Source organism: Canis lupus, chromosome 11 (assembly GCF_048164855.1).
Source record: "Canis lupus baileyi chromosome 11, mCanLup2.hap1, whole genome shotgun sequence".
NCBI lineage: Eukaryota > Metazoa > Chordata > Mammalia > Carnivora > Canidae > Canis > Canis lupus.
The window spans coordinates 8,729,078-8,745,936 of NC_132848.1; the positions used below are offsets into that span (position 1 = coordinate 8,729,078).

The window sequence follows — 16,859 nt, forward strand, 5'->3', positions numbered from 1 at the left end:
AGAGACTATGGAGATCATTCTATAAAGGATTTGAGGTGCCATATACGAAATGGAGACACACAGTAAACTAACAAGACAATCCTATCAAAACCAAAGAAATTCTCAATTAAGCAGGAGGTTTAAACAAGGTACCTACGCACACGTAAACACACTGAACGGTCCTCCATAACTGCAATGCTCTTGCTATAAACTTGGAAGTTAGCTTTTGGTACCAAAGAATCGTGATGATGATGACCAGAACAGCCAACATTTATTTATGACTTCTGTGTCCGGGTTGGTGCTGCTTTATACACACTTTATATTTACTGCCTACCACAACCTATGAAGATCATTATTATCCCCATCTTACGGATGGAAAAGTTAAAAGGTTTATTATCTCGGAGGAGAAAATAGTCTAGTTTCTTGGAGATCCACTAAATTGAAAAAAATTCTCGACCATGTCGTCAACACTACTCAAGCAAATGTAGCTAGAGTTTTGTAAGGACATTCTTCTATTTTTATTTATTTTTTAATTTTTATTTTATTTATTTATTTATTTTTTACATTTTTTAAAATTGGAGTTCAATTTGCCAACATATAAAGCATAACACCCAGTGCTCATCCCATCAATTGCCCCCCTCAGTGCCCGTCACCCAGTCACCCTGCCTACCTCCCCATCCACCACCCCTTGTTTGTTTCCCAGACTGAGGAGTCTCTCATGGTCTGTCTCTCTTTCTGATATTTCCCACTCATTTTTTCTCCTTTCCCCTTTATTCCCTTTCACTATTTTTTATATTCCCCAAATGAATGAGACCATATAATGTTTGTCCTTCTCCGATTGACTTATTTCACTCAGCATAATCCCCTCCAGTTCCATCCACATTGAAGCAAATGGTGGGTATTTATCGTTTCTAATGGCTGAGGAATATTCCATTGTATACATAGACCACATCTTCTTTATCCATTCATCTTTCGATGGACACCGAGGCTCCTTCCACAGTTTGGCTATTGTGGCCATTGCTGCTAGAAACATCGGGGTGCAGGTGTCCCGGCATTTCACTGCATCTGTATCTTTGGGGTCAATCCCCAGGAGTGCAATTGCTGGGTCGTAGGGCAGATCTATTTTTAACTCTTTGAGGAACCTCCATACAGTTTTCCAGAGTGGCTGCACCAATTCACGGTCCCACCAACAGTGCAGAGGGTTCCCCTTTCTCCACATCCTCTCCAACATTTGTGGTTTCCTGTCTTGTTAATTTTCCCCATTCTCACTGGTGTGAGGTGGGATCTCATTGTGGTTTTGATTTGTATTTCCCTGATGGTAAGTGACACGGAGCATTTTCTCTTTGTGCGTGTTGGCCATGTCTATGTCTTCCTCTGTGAGATTTCTGTTCATGTCTTTTGCCCATTTCATGATTGGATTGTTTCTTTGCTGTTGAGTTTAAGAAGTTCTTTATAGATCTTGGAAACTAGCCCTTAATCTAATATGTCATTTGAAAATATCTTCTCCCATTCTGCAGGTTGTCTTTTAGTTTTGTTGATTGTTTCTTTTGCTAAGGACATTCTTTTAGTATCCCTCGCCCTTGGACAAAGATTCTCATGCATGAGAATCACCTGGGGACTTGCCCCTCATCCAAAATGTGGACCCTCTGAGTCTTTGTTCCTCAAAGTGTGGTCTTTATGACCACATTATCGGCCTGGTTGAGGAGCCTATTAGAAATGCATGATCTCAAGCCTCACTCCTGAAGGCATCGGGACCTTAGTTTAACAAGATTCTCAGGTGATTTATATGCATATTAAAGTTGAGAAATGTGGCTTTAAGTGCAGAATGTTTGAATTCTAAATAGACTCCCAAGGTGATTCTGATGAAGGTGATCGCTGGTTAGATCATACTTTATAAAACACTGCCCCGGGACATGATACCAAAATGTAATTCACTGAAAGCACTACTGCAAGCAATTTGAGAAGCCACGGGGTCACAGAGTCAAGACAACATAAGTTATGCATGCACAACAGTTGCTGTTGTGAGGTTCTGCCTAGATCCAAGAATAAAAACGAGGATATTGGCAGGGCTTCCCCTACTTTGCCATCCCAACTGACAGAGGAGAAGGTATCTGTTACAGGAAGGGGAGTATCAGAATGGCCTACTTTAGACATGAAACTATTTTTTTTTTAAGATTTTATTTATTTATTTGAGAGAGACAGAGACAGTCAAAGATTGCACGAGTCGGGAGGAGAGGAAGAAGCAGGCTCCCCGCTGAGCAGGGAGTCCCATGTGGGGCTTGTTCCCAGGACACTGGGATCATGACCCGAGCTAAAGGCAGACAGACGCCCAACCAACCGAGCCACCCAGGTGCCCCGACATGAAACTACTTTTAGATACTGAAACTATATCGAAAAGAGTTGTGTGACTTTGGCGTTGACTCCTTAATGTGTTTGTATTTAACTTTTAAAATTGATTTCAGTTATTTAGAATTGGGCCAAAGTGGTACTGTAGTAAGGCGTGCGGTTTATTTTGTGGCTGCAAGGACCCCTGTGTATATTCTTAAATACTCCCATGATATATGGCTACATGGTATGTTGACTAGTACTTCTGGAAATCTGGAGTGGTTCTGAAAGGCAAACACTAGATAATAGGGTGGATTAATACGTAGTAGGGATCCTACTATATCAGGTGCTCTAAATTTCTCATCATGGGGGATCCCTGGGTGGCGCAGCGGTTTGGCGCCTGCCTTTGGCCCAGGGCGCGATCCTGGAGACCCGGGATCGAATCCCACGTCGGGCTCCTGGTGCATGGAGCCTGCTTCTCCCTCTGCCTGTGTCTCTGCCTCTCTCTCTCTCTCACTGTGTGCCTATCATAAATAAATAAAATAAATTAAAATTTCTCATCATGTGCCCCATCGAGTAGGAGTGTGGCAGGGGAGGGGTGAGCTTGAGCGGACCATCCCTGTTGTACAGCTAAGAAAACAGCTACCACAAGGTGGAGCAAAGTCACGAAATTAGAATCACAGTGGCCTGTCTCCCAAACTTGGCTCACCCCAGCTTCTGGATTTTAAGTCACAGGCATCTTCATATCCAGCTTTGTGAAACCAAGTGGGCTCCTAAATATGGAAAGAATAAGGAGAACCTGAGAAAGAGAAAACTATGAAAAGAACAATTGACTGGTCAGTCACACTGCATGGCTGGATCAGAAGAGGTCCGTTGGGGGAGGGGGGGGGAGAGATCCACGGAGGCAAAATCATGAATCAGTCAACACACTTCACCGTATGTGAAGCTGCTTAAAGAACCATAATGCACAGGAAGCAGAGTAGAAAATTGAGAAAACCCACATTGGAAGCAAACTGATAGGAGCTGGAATGCTGGCCCAGACAGGTCTTTACACATTTACTGGGCTTTCTAGTTTCTCAACTGTAAAATGAGGGCAATGGTATTCACCTTTGTAGGGCTCTTGTAAGAATGTACGCAAAATGCTTTGTTTAGTGGGTGGGACCCAATTTCCAACAACGGTAAGATGGTGATTTACTAATATTAAGACATTCAAAAACATTTATTGGTGGTTTATCGGACATGTTGAAGTCAAAGATATTTGAGATACAGTCTCTGATTTTTATCTTTTCAATCTTTTTTTTTTAACTTTCATTTATGTAATCTGTACACCCAACATGGGGCTTGAACTCACCACTCTGAGATCAAGAGTTAGAGGTTCTTCTGACTGAGCCAGCCAGGCACCCCATGCAGCTTCTGATTTTTTAAATAGCTTTCTTTCAAAGAAGATTAAAACTGAGATAATAATCACAAAGATTACTAACCTCCTCTGGGTATGTACAATGGCTGATGTTGCTATCAGCACGTTAAGGGACTATCTCGGTAAGTGCTTATCACATCCCCAGGAGCTAGGCATTAACCCATTTTACAGATGAGGGAACTGAGGCCTGGAGAGGTGCTGTACTTTTTATCAGCTCACTCAGGAAACTGCAGAGCTAGGATTTACTTCTGGAGGCTCTGTCTTTGGGGTGTGTGCCTACCACCGTGGTTCAGGTCTAGCTTCAGCCAACAATTTGTTTCCAGGGGCTGTACTTTCCACTGCTAAGTTGTGCTTCCCAAGTGCAAATATAAAATAAATCTCAGTGGCACCATGAATGGATGATGTGAATCACATTTATGTTTGACTGCAACCATCACCAGAGAAAGCTGCTTATCTGTGGTCTCTCGCTCTCTCTCCCCATGCCCAACCTGTCCTTCCACCCTGCCAAGTTATCTTTATAAAACATATATGTGATCATGACAATTCTTTACTTAAAAGGTTCCCTGTTGTCTGCAGAACGGGGTCCAAGAGCTCAGCACAGGAGGCCTCTCCCAGTTGGCCCTGACCCTCCTTCCCAGCCTCTCTGCTTTAGATATTCTGGCTCTTTACCCAACGCTCTTACATAAGACAGTTCCACATGAAATTAGGACAGTCAGGAGTTCCATAGTTAACCTCTTGTTTGGCAAGATGGGAAAAAAAATAATGTTTTTAAAGATTTTTTTTTTTTAAGTAATCTCTACACCCAACCTAGGGTTGAACCTACACCCCCCAAGATCGAGTTGCACGATCCATGGAGTGAGCCAGCCAGGTGCCCTTTAAAAAAAAAATCTTTTAATTAAAACTTAAAAACCGTGCAATTTAAAACATTGCGCACACACTATCAGCTGAAACATAAATATGTATGGAAATCTTCAAAATGTTTCTCACCTCCTATGAGAGGTCGGGTGTGTTAGTGGAGAACATCTTGTAACTATACTTCGATTGCCCCAAAGTGTGTCGTTCTCTTTTCCCCCTTGGAACCGAACCCCTTCCCTCTGTGAGGGGGCAAACAGCTTACTATTCATCCTTCCAGCCCAGTTTAAACACCACGTCTCCCCAAACCTCTTGCGGCCCACTTTTTTCCTTTCAGGACTTCCAAAGCCGCGAGTATTTCTCTTGCCTTACGGCATTACTGAGCTTTATTCTGTCTTCAGTCAAGCCTGAGATGCCTTAAGGCAGGGCCCAGGCACCTGACGTCGGAGTCCCCAGCTCTTAGCCTGGGGTCTGGGCCCGGTCAGGCCCAGGGTTACCGCCGGATCTACAGGGGCGCGGGGTCAAAGTCTCCAGGTCCCTACCCGGGTCAGATCCCCAGGGAAAGCATCTCGGGGGCCGGACACACCCCTCAGCAACTGCTTTGATAAACGAGGCCACACGGTGGAAAAGTGACCGGAGAGCAGACAGGCGGCGGGGGGCAGGCGGCCCGCGGGCGGGGGGGTCGAGCCCCGGCCCCGCGCCCTCCCCGCGCCCCGGCCCCGCGCCCTCCCCGCGCCCCAGCCCCGCGCCCCAGTCCCGGGCGGCTTCCCGGGCGGGGAGCCCACTGTGGCCGAGCCGCGCAGTCCTCTCCACGTTGCCCGGAGAGCTTCGCCCTCCCGGCCTCGGAGCAGCCGAGTCGCTCACGCCCCGTGGGCCCCGCGTTCTCCTGCTGGGGTGCAACACCTGGGGGCCCGGCCCTTCCCGGCGCGGGGGGCTCCGCCTCGCGATCCCTCCCGTGGGTCTGGAGCTGGCCGGTCCGGAAGCGCGCCCCGCGTGGGCCCCGGCGGCTCCCCCCGGCGGCTCCCCTCGGGGCGGGGCGGGGCTGGGGGCGGGCCGCGTGCGCGCGGGCGGCGGGGCGGGGGGCGGGGGCGCGGCTGCAGGCGGCGCGCGTGCGGGTGCGGGTGCGGGCGCGGGTGCGGGCGCGGGTGCGGGTGCGCAGGGCCGCGGCGGCCTCCTGGGGGCAGCAGCGCCGAGCGGGACGCGGAGGGAAGCGCGGGCGCCCCGGAGCCGGGCGGGCGGACCGAGGCCCCTCGGGGCGCCGGCTGTCGGGACCTGCGCCGCCCCTGCCGCTGCCGCTGCCGCTGCCGCCGCCGCCGCCGCCGCCGCTGCCGCCGCGCCCGGGACGCCGCTGGGTCGCGGTGCCTTCCGCCCGCCCGGGCGCCGGCCCCTCCCGGCCCGGGGAGGTGCGGGACCCCGAGCGCCCCGAGCGCCCCGAGCCGCCGGCGGCTGCAGCCGAAGGAGGTCGCGGCGCCCGCCCCCGCCCCGCCCCGCCCCGCCCCGCCCTGCCCCGAGCGCCGGGCGCGGGTCCCTAACAATGGTGCGGAGCTCGGGCGCGGAGCCCGCGTCCGCCCGGCGGCCCTAGAGGCGGCGGCCCGCCCCGTGCGCCCGGCCTGCCCGCCCCGCCCCGGCCCCGGCCCGGCCCCGCCGCGCCCCCGACGGCCGCTCGGGCGGAGAGCATGGTGCCGGCGCCCGGGCTAGTCTAGTCCGCGGCTCCTTCTGGTTTCCGCCTCCTCCCCCTCCCCCTCCCCCTCCCCCTCCCCTCCCCCCTCCTCCGCCTCCGCCTCCCGCGGGTGCTGCCCCCGGGCTCCCGGCGTGTGCGCCCCCAGCTGCGCCTCCGAGGACCCGGTCTGCGCGCAGCGGGACGGAGCCGCGGGCTGGAAGCGGCCCCCGCACAGCTGGATGATGTCCGCTCCCAGCAGATTCAAGAAGGACAAAGAGATCATCGCCGAGTACGAAAGTCAAGTCAAAGGTAAGGATGGGAGCGGCCGCCGCGCTCCTTTTGTGCGCCTCCTTGTCCCTGTGCTCGCGGAGTTGCGCCTCCAACTTGGGGGCCGCTCGGAGGAGGGCGGCGAGGGCGGCGGGACCGGGTCCCCGTCCCCGTCCCCGTCCCCGCCCCCCGGGCTCGTGCCCCCGGAGCCCGTCCCCGCCGCCGGCCGGTGCCCCCGCGCCCGGACCCGCAGCTGCCGCCCCGGCCGGGCCCCCGCGCCCCCGCCCGCGCCCCTAACTTAGCCTCCCTCCCCGGGCGCAGCTGCGTCCCCGCCCAGGTGTCCCCCTCCTCCCCTCCGCGTGCCTTTTAACTGCTATCTTTGTCACAACGTTAATTTGTTTTTTTGTTTTGTTGTTGTTTGGGGAGTCTTTTTTTTTTTTTTTTTCCTTTCCGAAGTCTGGACACCCAAGTGGTCTAGAGCTTCACGGAGTGCACAGGATTTTTAGACACTGACATCGCTCACTCTGAATTTAGTGGGGTGAGCCCTGCCTTTTAGAAAACAGCTCCCTAAAATAAAAAATAATAATAAAAAAAGAAAGAGAAAAGAAAAAGAAAGAAAACAGCTCCCTGGAAGCCTGGCACTGGAACCGAGCAGGGACTAGTGGAATCTGACTCCTCCTTTATAATGGGCCAGGATTCTGTGCCATCTTTACCCTCACACGGGGATATTGCTTTATCATTTGCAGGAAGCTTCTCGCCTGTGAAGCGCTTTGAATATTTTAAGTACTCCTTTCAGTCCATTGACATTGTCAACTAAGGAAGCAAGCTCATTAAGGTTGATTAAGCCTTTTTACTTAGTGTGCCTTGTGGTTTGGGAAAAAATATATATATATGCCCTCTTTCTTTATTACAGGTATTTTGTGTGGCTGTCCAAGTGTTTAATGAACGTATATCTCTGTTGTGTTTGTGGGTTGTTGTTGGTTTTTTTTTTTTTCCTCTTCTGTGGTCTCTCCTGGGTGGTTTTCCCTATGGAGACAATGGGTGGAGTGTTGAGATAGCTGCTGTTATTTGGACTCTTCAATGCAAAGTTCGTAGCAATTGCTATGTAGACACCTGTGTTGTTTCAGATCCAGCCTTACAAAAGGGCTGCTGAGAGAGGAATTCCCTTACTTGCCTTGGGAAAGGCAGGAGCAGCCTGGGTGTTCTTTTGTGTGGCCAAGTTGTGAAAATGCCTGGAGTCCTGTGACAGGACCTGGAGGGGGGGACCCTTCATCACCCAAGGGTGAATTTGGACCATCTCATCCCGGCCACCGACCTATTGGATTTAGGCTAAACAGTGTTCAGGAAATCATTTTTAACTGCTTGTAATTAATGTAATTTATTCGTAGAGGAGCTGGTTACACTGGCCTGGAAGTTCTATTAGCAGAGAAGCAATTAAATCCTTAGTGACAGGTAAACTTTTTAATAAGCGGAATCTTTCTTGCTGAGTGCAACACAGCCTAAACCCTTTCATTCTAAGGCAGAGCTCCGGGTTGCCACGCCTCGTGCCGGTTTTCCCCCTGGCCCTTTGTGGTAGATCTTCGAGGGACGGCAGTGGGGCTTTCTGGCCGCCTGGAGCACTGACCCGCAGAATGCATATTTAAGTATTGGCTTAGTTATTTCTGCTCCAAAGTCATTTGTTCATGATCCAGTCCTTATATGAAAAATAGTCTCAGGATTAATTTCTACCAGCGTGTGCATTCTATTGTTACATGATTACTGATATGCTTGAGATAAAGGCCCTCTATGTTAAAAAAAAAATCAATAAAATTGGACACGTTACAGTGTTTAGGATGCATCTATCAAATCCAATCCAAGGAAAATTATGGACAAATTCTGCCCCAGAGAAAGTGATCTCCATTCTCTTCAACCTTCCTCATACCGACGGTCTTCAACCTGCTTCAGGACTCTTTTCTACACCTGCCCTGCCCTTCTCATCAGGACCTGTGTCCCGACTTTATTTCCACACATCCTGTTTCTAACCCAGATCATTATATCCACATGCAGTTACGGGAATAGGATAGTACAGTTGAGTCGGATCATACGCACCTTTAATGGCACCAGTTTGTCTGTACTTCTAAGCAAAATTAAGAAACGAGTAGAAAAAAAAGAAATAATGACAGTGACCTAGTGCATGGGGCCAAGCTGTCCCGTGCAGTGAGAATAGGTTCCTTAGTAAGGTTGTGGAAATGCAGGACTCTGGTTTTCTAACAGCCCTATGTCCTGAGTCCCTTTGTAAAGGTGAGCGCCTTACCTTGGCACAGTGCTAGTGCACTGTTTGAAGGTATGTGGTTTTAGAACAACCACCTCTTTTAATTGCAGCAACTATTTCACCTGATGATAAACAAAAGAAAGGTGGCCTGTTCAATTGCTGAAGGACAACCCGGCTGTGCTGGACAAATAAGAGAAGACATAGGTCTGTTCCCAATGAATAAAGCCACACATATTGGAGTCTCTGGGTTACTTCAGGGTATGGGTGACTTCAAGAGTCATTTTGGGGGGCGCCTGGGTGACTCAGGCCGTTAAGCATCTGCCTTCAGCTCAGGTCATGATCTCAGTCAGGGTCCTGGGAGGAGCCCCGAGGAGGGCTCCTTGCTCAGTGGGGAGTCTGCTTCTCCCTCTCCCGCTTCCCCTCCCTCTGCTCATGCTCTCTCCCTCTCTCAAATAGTCATTTTTGATTATGTCTGATTTTTTTTTTAACCTTCTGATTTAGAACTTTAATCTCTGGAGTATTCTTTTTCTCTCTCATTTCCCTAATACCAGTTGCACCAATCTCAGAATTTCTCAGATAATGGTTTCATCTAAAGGAATGACTCCAGGTATGGGATTTTGTCATTGTGGCTGCCCGCACATGTTTTGGGAACAGACTTCAGGGAGCTATTCTCAACTGTGAAAAGAACCATCATAGTTGACTATGTAAGACCATAATTGCATCTAGTTGGGTACATCATGTGGAGTAAGTCATTTAGCTTCTCTCTGGCTTTTGGTTTTCTTACCTATAAGATGAGGAGTTTGGATTCCCTCAGTTCTAAGGATCTTTGAGTCTGATTAAAGATGTGTCAGTTCACATTAACCACTCAGTAAAATTTTCAGGCTTTTTGCATTTTCTTTCAGCTGCCTGGTGTTGGGGCAAATCATCTTTGCTTTCACTTTTTTTTAATAATTCACAAACACTATGATCATTTGAGTTCTCAGAAAATTAAAATGTAATGCAGTGGGGGATACAGAAAAATAATAAAACCATGTTCAGGAAAGTATAGCACACAATTGTAAGAGGGAATAGAATTACAAATTATACAAGTTGTCAAAGAAGAGATAGGTTTAAATCAGGGACAAAAGGACCTCAATTAGTAATTTAAAAGGAGTGTGTCAGCTAGGAGAAGAAAGACTTTCATGCACTTAGTCAACTTCCCAAAGATTTAGAATCCAGTGAAGTTAATCTCCTGTCTGCAGGGGCTCTTAAAAAGCAAGCTCATCTGAAGAAGTGTATGAAACACAAACCAGTTGACTATGTTACTTGTTAGCATCTCTGGGGGGGGGGGGGGGGGGAAGTTTAGCAGTAGAATAAATCGTAACAACTGGCTAGCAGAAGGTTTGGAGATTATCTGGATTTTAGTATTTTATGCAATTTTTAAAATTCTGCAGCAAAAGTATTGTGGCATGCATATAAAAAATACTGGTTCCCATATGGGAACTGAAAGAATCAAAAGACACATTTTGTGAGGTGGAATTTATGGACCGAGAGGTTGTGTTTGTTTTTAATAATGCATGTTGTTCGTTGCTAAGAATTGACAGCTATTATTTGCAATATTTTCCCAGGGATAATCTCATACTCATCTACATGCCATATGTACAGGAAGTGCCAAGAAAATCTGTTGTTCTTCAACCACTCTGCTGCCTGAACTACAAATAGTACGTTTTGGTAGCAGATGGAACGTGAGGAAATGCCAATTCCATTTGATACAAGCCCATGTCATGCGGTGGATTTCAATAGGAAAAAGTGCTGCTGTCACTAATATGGAACCTGTATCCATATCTGATGCTCTTTCATCCAACCTGTAATAGAAAACAGCAACAACTTAAATTATGAATTAAAACTTTATAGCTGGGAGGGACTTGGAACATTTCCTGTCCAACCCATTCATTTACCCAACCCAGGCCAGCATAATGACAGAGTTACACAATGAACTGTAACATACCTGGGGCTAGAACCCAGGTCATTTGTTTTCAGGAACAATGATTTGCTTTTAGATTCCTCACAAGTAGAGCAGGAGATAGAACACTGTTGAGACTTTTTTTTAAAAAAGATTTTATTTACACACTCACACAAGCAGGAGAGGTAGAAGGAGAGGGAGACAAGCAGACTCCCTGCTGAGCAGGGAACTCCAGGTGGGGCTCCATCCCAGGACCCTGGGATCATGACCTGAGCTGAAGGCAGATGCTCAACCGGCTGAGCCACCCAGGGGTCCTCACTGTTCAGACTTTACATTCATTGAAGGAACTGTAATTGGACCTCGAAGAGAACAGCAGTGCCTCTGGTCTGTTAACAGGAGGAGTTAGTTAAATTGATTAACTGTAACTAAGTTTTTTTGTTGTTGTTGTTGTTTTTGTTTTTTTTCCACCTAGATCATTTCAGGAAACCACAATGTGCAGGCAGCAGCTTCACATCCTTGCCTTAGGATCAAGAAAAAAAAAATGGTGAATATGTGCAAATATAACTTGCTTGGAATTTTGGTCAGAGTAATTGCAGCTAATGCAATAAACCCTCTGATTTTGCCCAGAAACCCTGATTAGTTTCATGAACCTCAAAATGTATTAAGGAATAGTTTGGGAGACATTTTTGAGCAAAATGCATCCCTCTGAAATATAGTGAAGGTTGGCATGTACTACAGGATGATAAATCTCAGCTTTAACAGTCTGTATGGGTTTGCTTACTCTTGTAAAGTGTTGATCAATTTAGGAGCCACAGATTTTCACCTGATTCTCATTTGAGAGTCTTGACTTATAGCTTGGCCAGACTTCTTTTTTTGTTGTTGTTGTTTAAAATATTTTATTTATTTATTCATGAGAGAACGGAGAGAGAGAGAGAAAGAGGCAGAGACACAGACAGAGGGAGAAGCAGGCTTCCTGCAGGGAGCCCGATGTGGGACTCGATTCTGGGTCTCCAGGTTCATGCCCTGAGCCGAAGGCAGGCACTTTAACTGCTGAGCCACCCAGATGTCCTGGCCAGACTTCTTATTTCATTCATGCTACCCATTTTCTCTTCAATTTAAACAGTTAAGAGCTGAGGTAAAGAAAAGGCAATAAGCTATATGTTTCATCACTCTATTTTTTGTTTAATTTTTTGAAGGTAGAGAAGGTGGGATTAGGGACAGTTGTTATTTGAAGACGTTTTTAGTTATTTAAAAGTATATTTATCTGTTGGTCCCAAGTTACTTTCATCTCTTTCTTTCTTTCTTTCTTTCTTTCTTTCTTTCTTTCTTTCTTTCTTTCTTTCTTTCTTTCTTTCTTCTTTCTTTCTCTTTTAAAGATTTTACTTATTTATTTGAAAACGAGAGAGGAGGAGAGAGAGAGCACAACGGGAAGGAGAAGCAGGGTCCCCACTGAGCAGGGAGCCTGATGCCCGGCTCGATCTCAGGACCCCGGGATCATGACTTGAACCGAAGGCAGATGCTCAACCAGGCTGAGGCTCTCTCTGAGTTATTTTCTCGTCTTTGGCAGCATGTATATGTGCACTCCTGTTGACATTTCTGGATGGGAGGAAATAGAACATATGGTTAAGAGTAGAGATTTTGGTGTAGCCATCCAGCCCTGCCACTGATCACATGTGTGGTCTCTGAGAGTCAATTTCTTCATCTGTAAGATGAGGATAATACTAGTACTTTCTTGTCTTTGTAAGGCTTCAGTGAGGTGCTTTGTGCCAGCTTTATCACAGGCCTGGCACGTAATAAATAGTAAAAATCAGTCCTTGTTATCTGTTTAATTTTAGTTTTCTTTCCATATCAACTGCTTCTTACTACATTCTGACTTAGATAAGCTTTTTGAAATTCAAATACATAATCACCAGTCTGCTATCTGACTAGATCCCAAAGTGGGTGAATCTTTAATCATCCCGATAGAGTCCCATGTACTTTAGGGATGGAGTGGAGCAAGTTTCATGATGGAAATTAAAAAGGAAATGTGATAGGCAAACCAGGGAGATTGCCAGCTCCTTATAAGTGGATTTTATATGGTTATTATTTTTTATCCAAATACACGCAACAGAGCCTGAAAGCCTATTTCCTGGGCCTCGGCCGCCATGTGTTTGCTTACAATCTTTGCTTTGAATTTTCTTTACCTTGGTTCGGTGATGTTGGTATGGAAAACAAAAACTAGTCCAGTTCAGTGGATTTTATTTACCTGTGGTAAAAAGGATTTTTAAGATATCAGATTAAAGAATCAGTCCCTGATTTAATTTCATGATCTTGAGAAAAATACATATATTTTAAAGTCAGTGTGGAAATGAAGAATTCACTTAAAACTGTGAATTTGGTTCTGCTTCATGAGACAATACTTTGATTTTTTCCCCAGCTTTATTGAGTATAATTGACATATAACAGTACTTTAAAAAAAGATTATTTATTTGAGAGAGAGAGCTCGGGCAAGGAGAGGAGAAGAGGAAGAGAGAGAGAGAGAGAGAGAATTCTAAGCAGGCTCCACATCTGTCCTGTGGAACCCCACACAGGGCTCAATCCATTACCCTGAGATCACAACCCCAGCTGAAACCAAGACTGAGCCACACAGGCATTCCATAAGTACTTTGATAATAAAAATTTATTGTTCATGTACCTTTCAAACCTTTAGTACAGAGCCTTATTAATAACGTTTATTGAATGATTAGAGTGCTCATTTGGATTGTCATTCCTTTACAGTGTAAGAATATGGTGATCATTCAAAATTTTGTGGGGTGGCCAGTAAAGTATTTCCAACAAAATTAAATAGAATTCAAATGGTGCGTGCCTTCTTCAGAATGCCATAAAATTAAAACCAGTCTCAACAGTGGGGAGTGGTTACAGTGGGTAATGGTCAACTAAATTCCACCGGGGGTGGTTATCTAATGTGTATCCGTGGAATGTCACGCAGTTATTACCAGTAGTTTTTGAAGACCGTTTTGGTATGGAGAAATATTTTATAATAATTGGGGGGAAAAAGATTATAAAAGGGTGTTGAAATAATAACGAAAAGTAATCACAGTTAATGAGTGACCATGGTGTGTCGGTCACTGTTGTGGCGGCTTCACAGAGGAGACTGGGCCTTACCTGTCCATAGCAGGCTGTGATGCGTGGTGGGAGGAATTGCTGGTTATTCTTACTTCTTGGTACATGTTGTATTTCTGTGTCTTTGGACCAGAAGGAAACCTTAGTAGGTTTCCTGGTTTAATGCACTTTGAGCTCCCCTCTCTTTGAGGATGGGGTTGGGGCAGGGGTAAAGAAAATCCAAGCAAGGATCCCTGGGTGGCGCAGCAGTTTGGCGCCTACCTTTGGCCCAGGGCGCGATCCTGGAGACCTGGGATCGAATCCCACGTCGGGCTCCCTGCATGGAGCCTGCTTCTCCCTCTGCCTGTGTCTCTGCCTCTCTCTCTCTCTCTCTCTCTCTCTCTCTCTGTGACTATCATAAATAAATAAATAAAAAGAAAATCCAAGCAAAATTTGGTCTTGGATTGAACCTCTGCTAATCACAGGACAATTTCAAACTTCTTATTTGCTTACAACTTGGTGATAGACTTGGGTTTTCCTTTGCTTTGAATTTAGCTAGTGTGTGTGTGTGTGTGTGTGTGTGTGTGTGTGTGTGTGTGTGTGTTATGGACAGCAACTTCTCTTTTTTGGTATAATACACATACAAATGATATAGAGAATAATTTCCCATTAAAAAAAATAATACAAATAATATCTCGACTACTAGCCACCAGGGCTAAGAATTACAACATTAGACCTCATGTTGCCCTTTTCGTGACAAATCTTTCATCACATAGCCTCTGCCACCTGAGCAATTCTTTTTTTTTTTAAGATTTTATTTATTTATTAATGAGACATGGAGGCGGAGAGAGAGAGAGAGAGATAGAGAGGCAGAGACACAGGCAGAGGAAAAAGCGGGCTCCATGCAGGGAGCCCGACGTAGGACTCGATCCTGAGGCTCCAGGATACACCCTGGGCCAAAGGCAGATGCCAAATGGCTGAGCCACCCAGGATCCCCCACCCCAGCAATTCTGAATTGTTAAAGTCATCCTTTTGTTTTAAAGTTTTATGAACATTTGATAGTTTCCTTTGTAGTTTTGATGTACATTGTATTCATACATCAAAACCACAAAGCTGGGATCCCTGGGTGGCGCAGCGGTTTAGCGCCTGCCTTTGGCCCAGGGTGCGATCCTGGAGACCCGGGATCGAATCCCACGTCGGGCTCCCGGTGCATGGAGCCTGCTTCTCCCTCTGCCTGTGTCTCTGCCTCTCTCTCTCTCTCTGTGTGACTATCATAAATAAATTTAAAAAAATTAAAACAAACAAACAAACAAAAAAACCTCTTTAGGGGTGCCTGGCTGGATCAGTCAGTAGAGCATATGACTTGATTTTGGGATCAGGAGTTTGAGCCCCCACGTTGGGTGTAGAGATTATGTAAAAAAAAAAAATACAGAGCTGTTTGTGTGCCAGATTTTTTTCATGATATTGAGAAATTGATGTTAATTTTTAAAAATTGAAATAATAGTTTTTTGGCACGTATAAAAATCTGTGTCCTTTGAATATACATGTTCAGATATTTATGGGTGAAATTAAGAGTGTCTAGGATTTACTTCAAAATAATCTGGGGGAAGATGAAGTAGGTAGGAATACAATAAAATTGGCCATGAACTGATAATTGTTGAGTACATGGGGTTCATTATGTTATTCTTCTTTCATGTATGCTGAAAATTTTTCCTGATAAAAAATTTTAAAAGTAAGTGCTCTTATGACTTCCATTTTTCACTCAATATTATGATATTAAGATTAATCCACATGAGGGGTATCAGGGTGGCTCAGTCAGTTAGGCATCAGATTCTTGATCTTGGCTCAGGTCTTGATTTCATGGTCATGAGTTCAAGCCCTGTGCTGGGTTCCAGGCTGGGTGTGGAGCCTACTTGGAAAAAAAAAAAGATGAATGCACTTGGATGTATGTAGCTGTAGTTAATTTCTTTTCATTGGTATATTTATTCCAGTGCATGAAAATAGTCTATTCATTCAGTATGACATTTGGGTTATTTATAGTTTTTTGTTATCAATAATAATAATAATAGTATAAGATGCTATAGGTGTCCCATAGTGTACATGTTTTTTGAAGTATACTTGCTGTGTCATAGGGAATGAATGTGTTCAACTTTACTAGGTCATATCAGACTTTTCTGAAAATGCTGGGTATTTATACTCTTGCCAGCAGTGGATTGGAGTTCTGCGTCCTGAAGCACTATGGACTAATGTATTTAAGGTAAATGCTAAACTGTTATACTAAAGAGAACCCTAGAAAATAATAATGTAAAAATAGAGATTTCTCCTTTTCTGTTTCCTTCCCTTTTTTCCCCTTTTCCCACCCTTTCTTTCCTTTTTCCTCTCATATAACATTCTGAAGGTGTGCAGAATTGTTTTGCCACCAGAATTGTTTTACCTCACTAAATTATGTAGGTTTTCCCCCTCTGGTTTTTCTGCCATCATCTGGGGAACTGAACTTGTCTGCCTGAGTGAAACTGGGTCTTAAGTATATCCACGTTTTAGCTTGTGGGAAGGAAAATGAGTCTTGAGGAGCACCTGCCTCAGTGTTTTAAAACCCAGGCCAGACATATGCCAGACAATTTTCATTCATTTACTGGTGAGAATTTAGCCACACAGCCACATCTGCTGCAAGGGAGTCTGACAAACATCGTCTACCTAAACAGTTCAGGTTCCTGCTACAACTCTATGACCACAGCAAAAGGAGAGGAAGATTTTGGTGGATAACTGGCAGTTAGCATAAAGACAGGGTGGTTTTTGGATTTTTTTCCTAAATATATATATATATATGTATATATGTATATATATATATTCATTCATTCATTCATGAGAGACACACACAGAGAGAAAGAGGCAGACACAGGCAGAGGAAGAAGCAGGCTCAGTGCAAGGAGCCAGACGCAGGACTCCATCCCGGGTCTCCAGGATCAGGTCCCAGGCTGAAGGCGGCACCAAAACACTGAGCCACCTGGGCTGCCCCTGGATTTTTTTTTTGAGGGTAACTCTATTGGGGTGAAACTGTATTTTGTTTTAATTTGTATGTCTTTGA

The 16,859-nt window shown here is 45.7% G+C and overlaps 1 protein-coding gene across 2 annotated transcripts in view; it reads left to right on the plus strand.

Annotated features, from left to right (window-relative positions):
- The first annotated feature begins 6,210 nt into the window (after nucleotides 1-6,210).
- SRGAP1 (SLIT-ROBO Rho GTPase activating protein 1) overlaps nucleotides 6,211-16,859 on the plus strand; it is a 270,975-nt gene continuing 260,326 nt past the window's right edge. For both annotated transcript variants that reach the window (XM_072843073.1, XM_072843074.1), the window contains exon 1: nucleotides 6,211-6,542. In XM_072843073.1, the coding sequence (XP_072699174.1) occupies nucleotides 6,473-6,542 (70 nt within the window). In that variant the 5' untranslated portion in view covers nucleotides 6,211-6,472. The remainder of the gene's footprint in view (nucleotides 6,543-16,859) is intronic.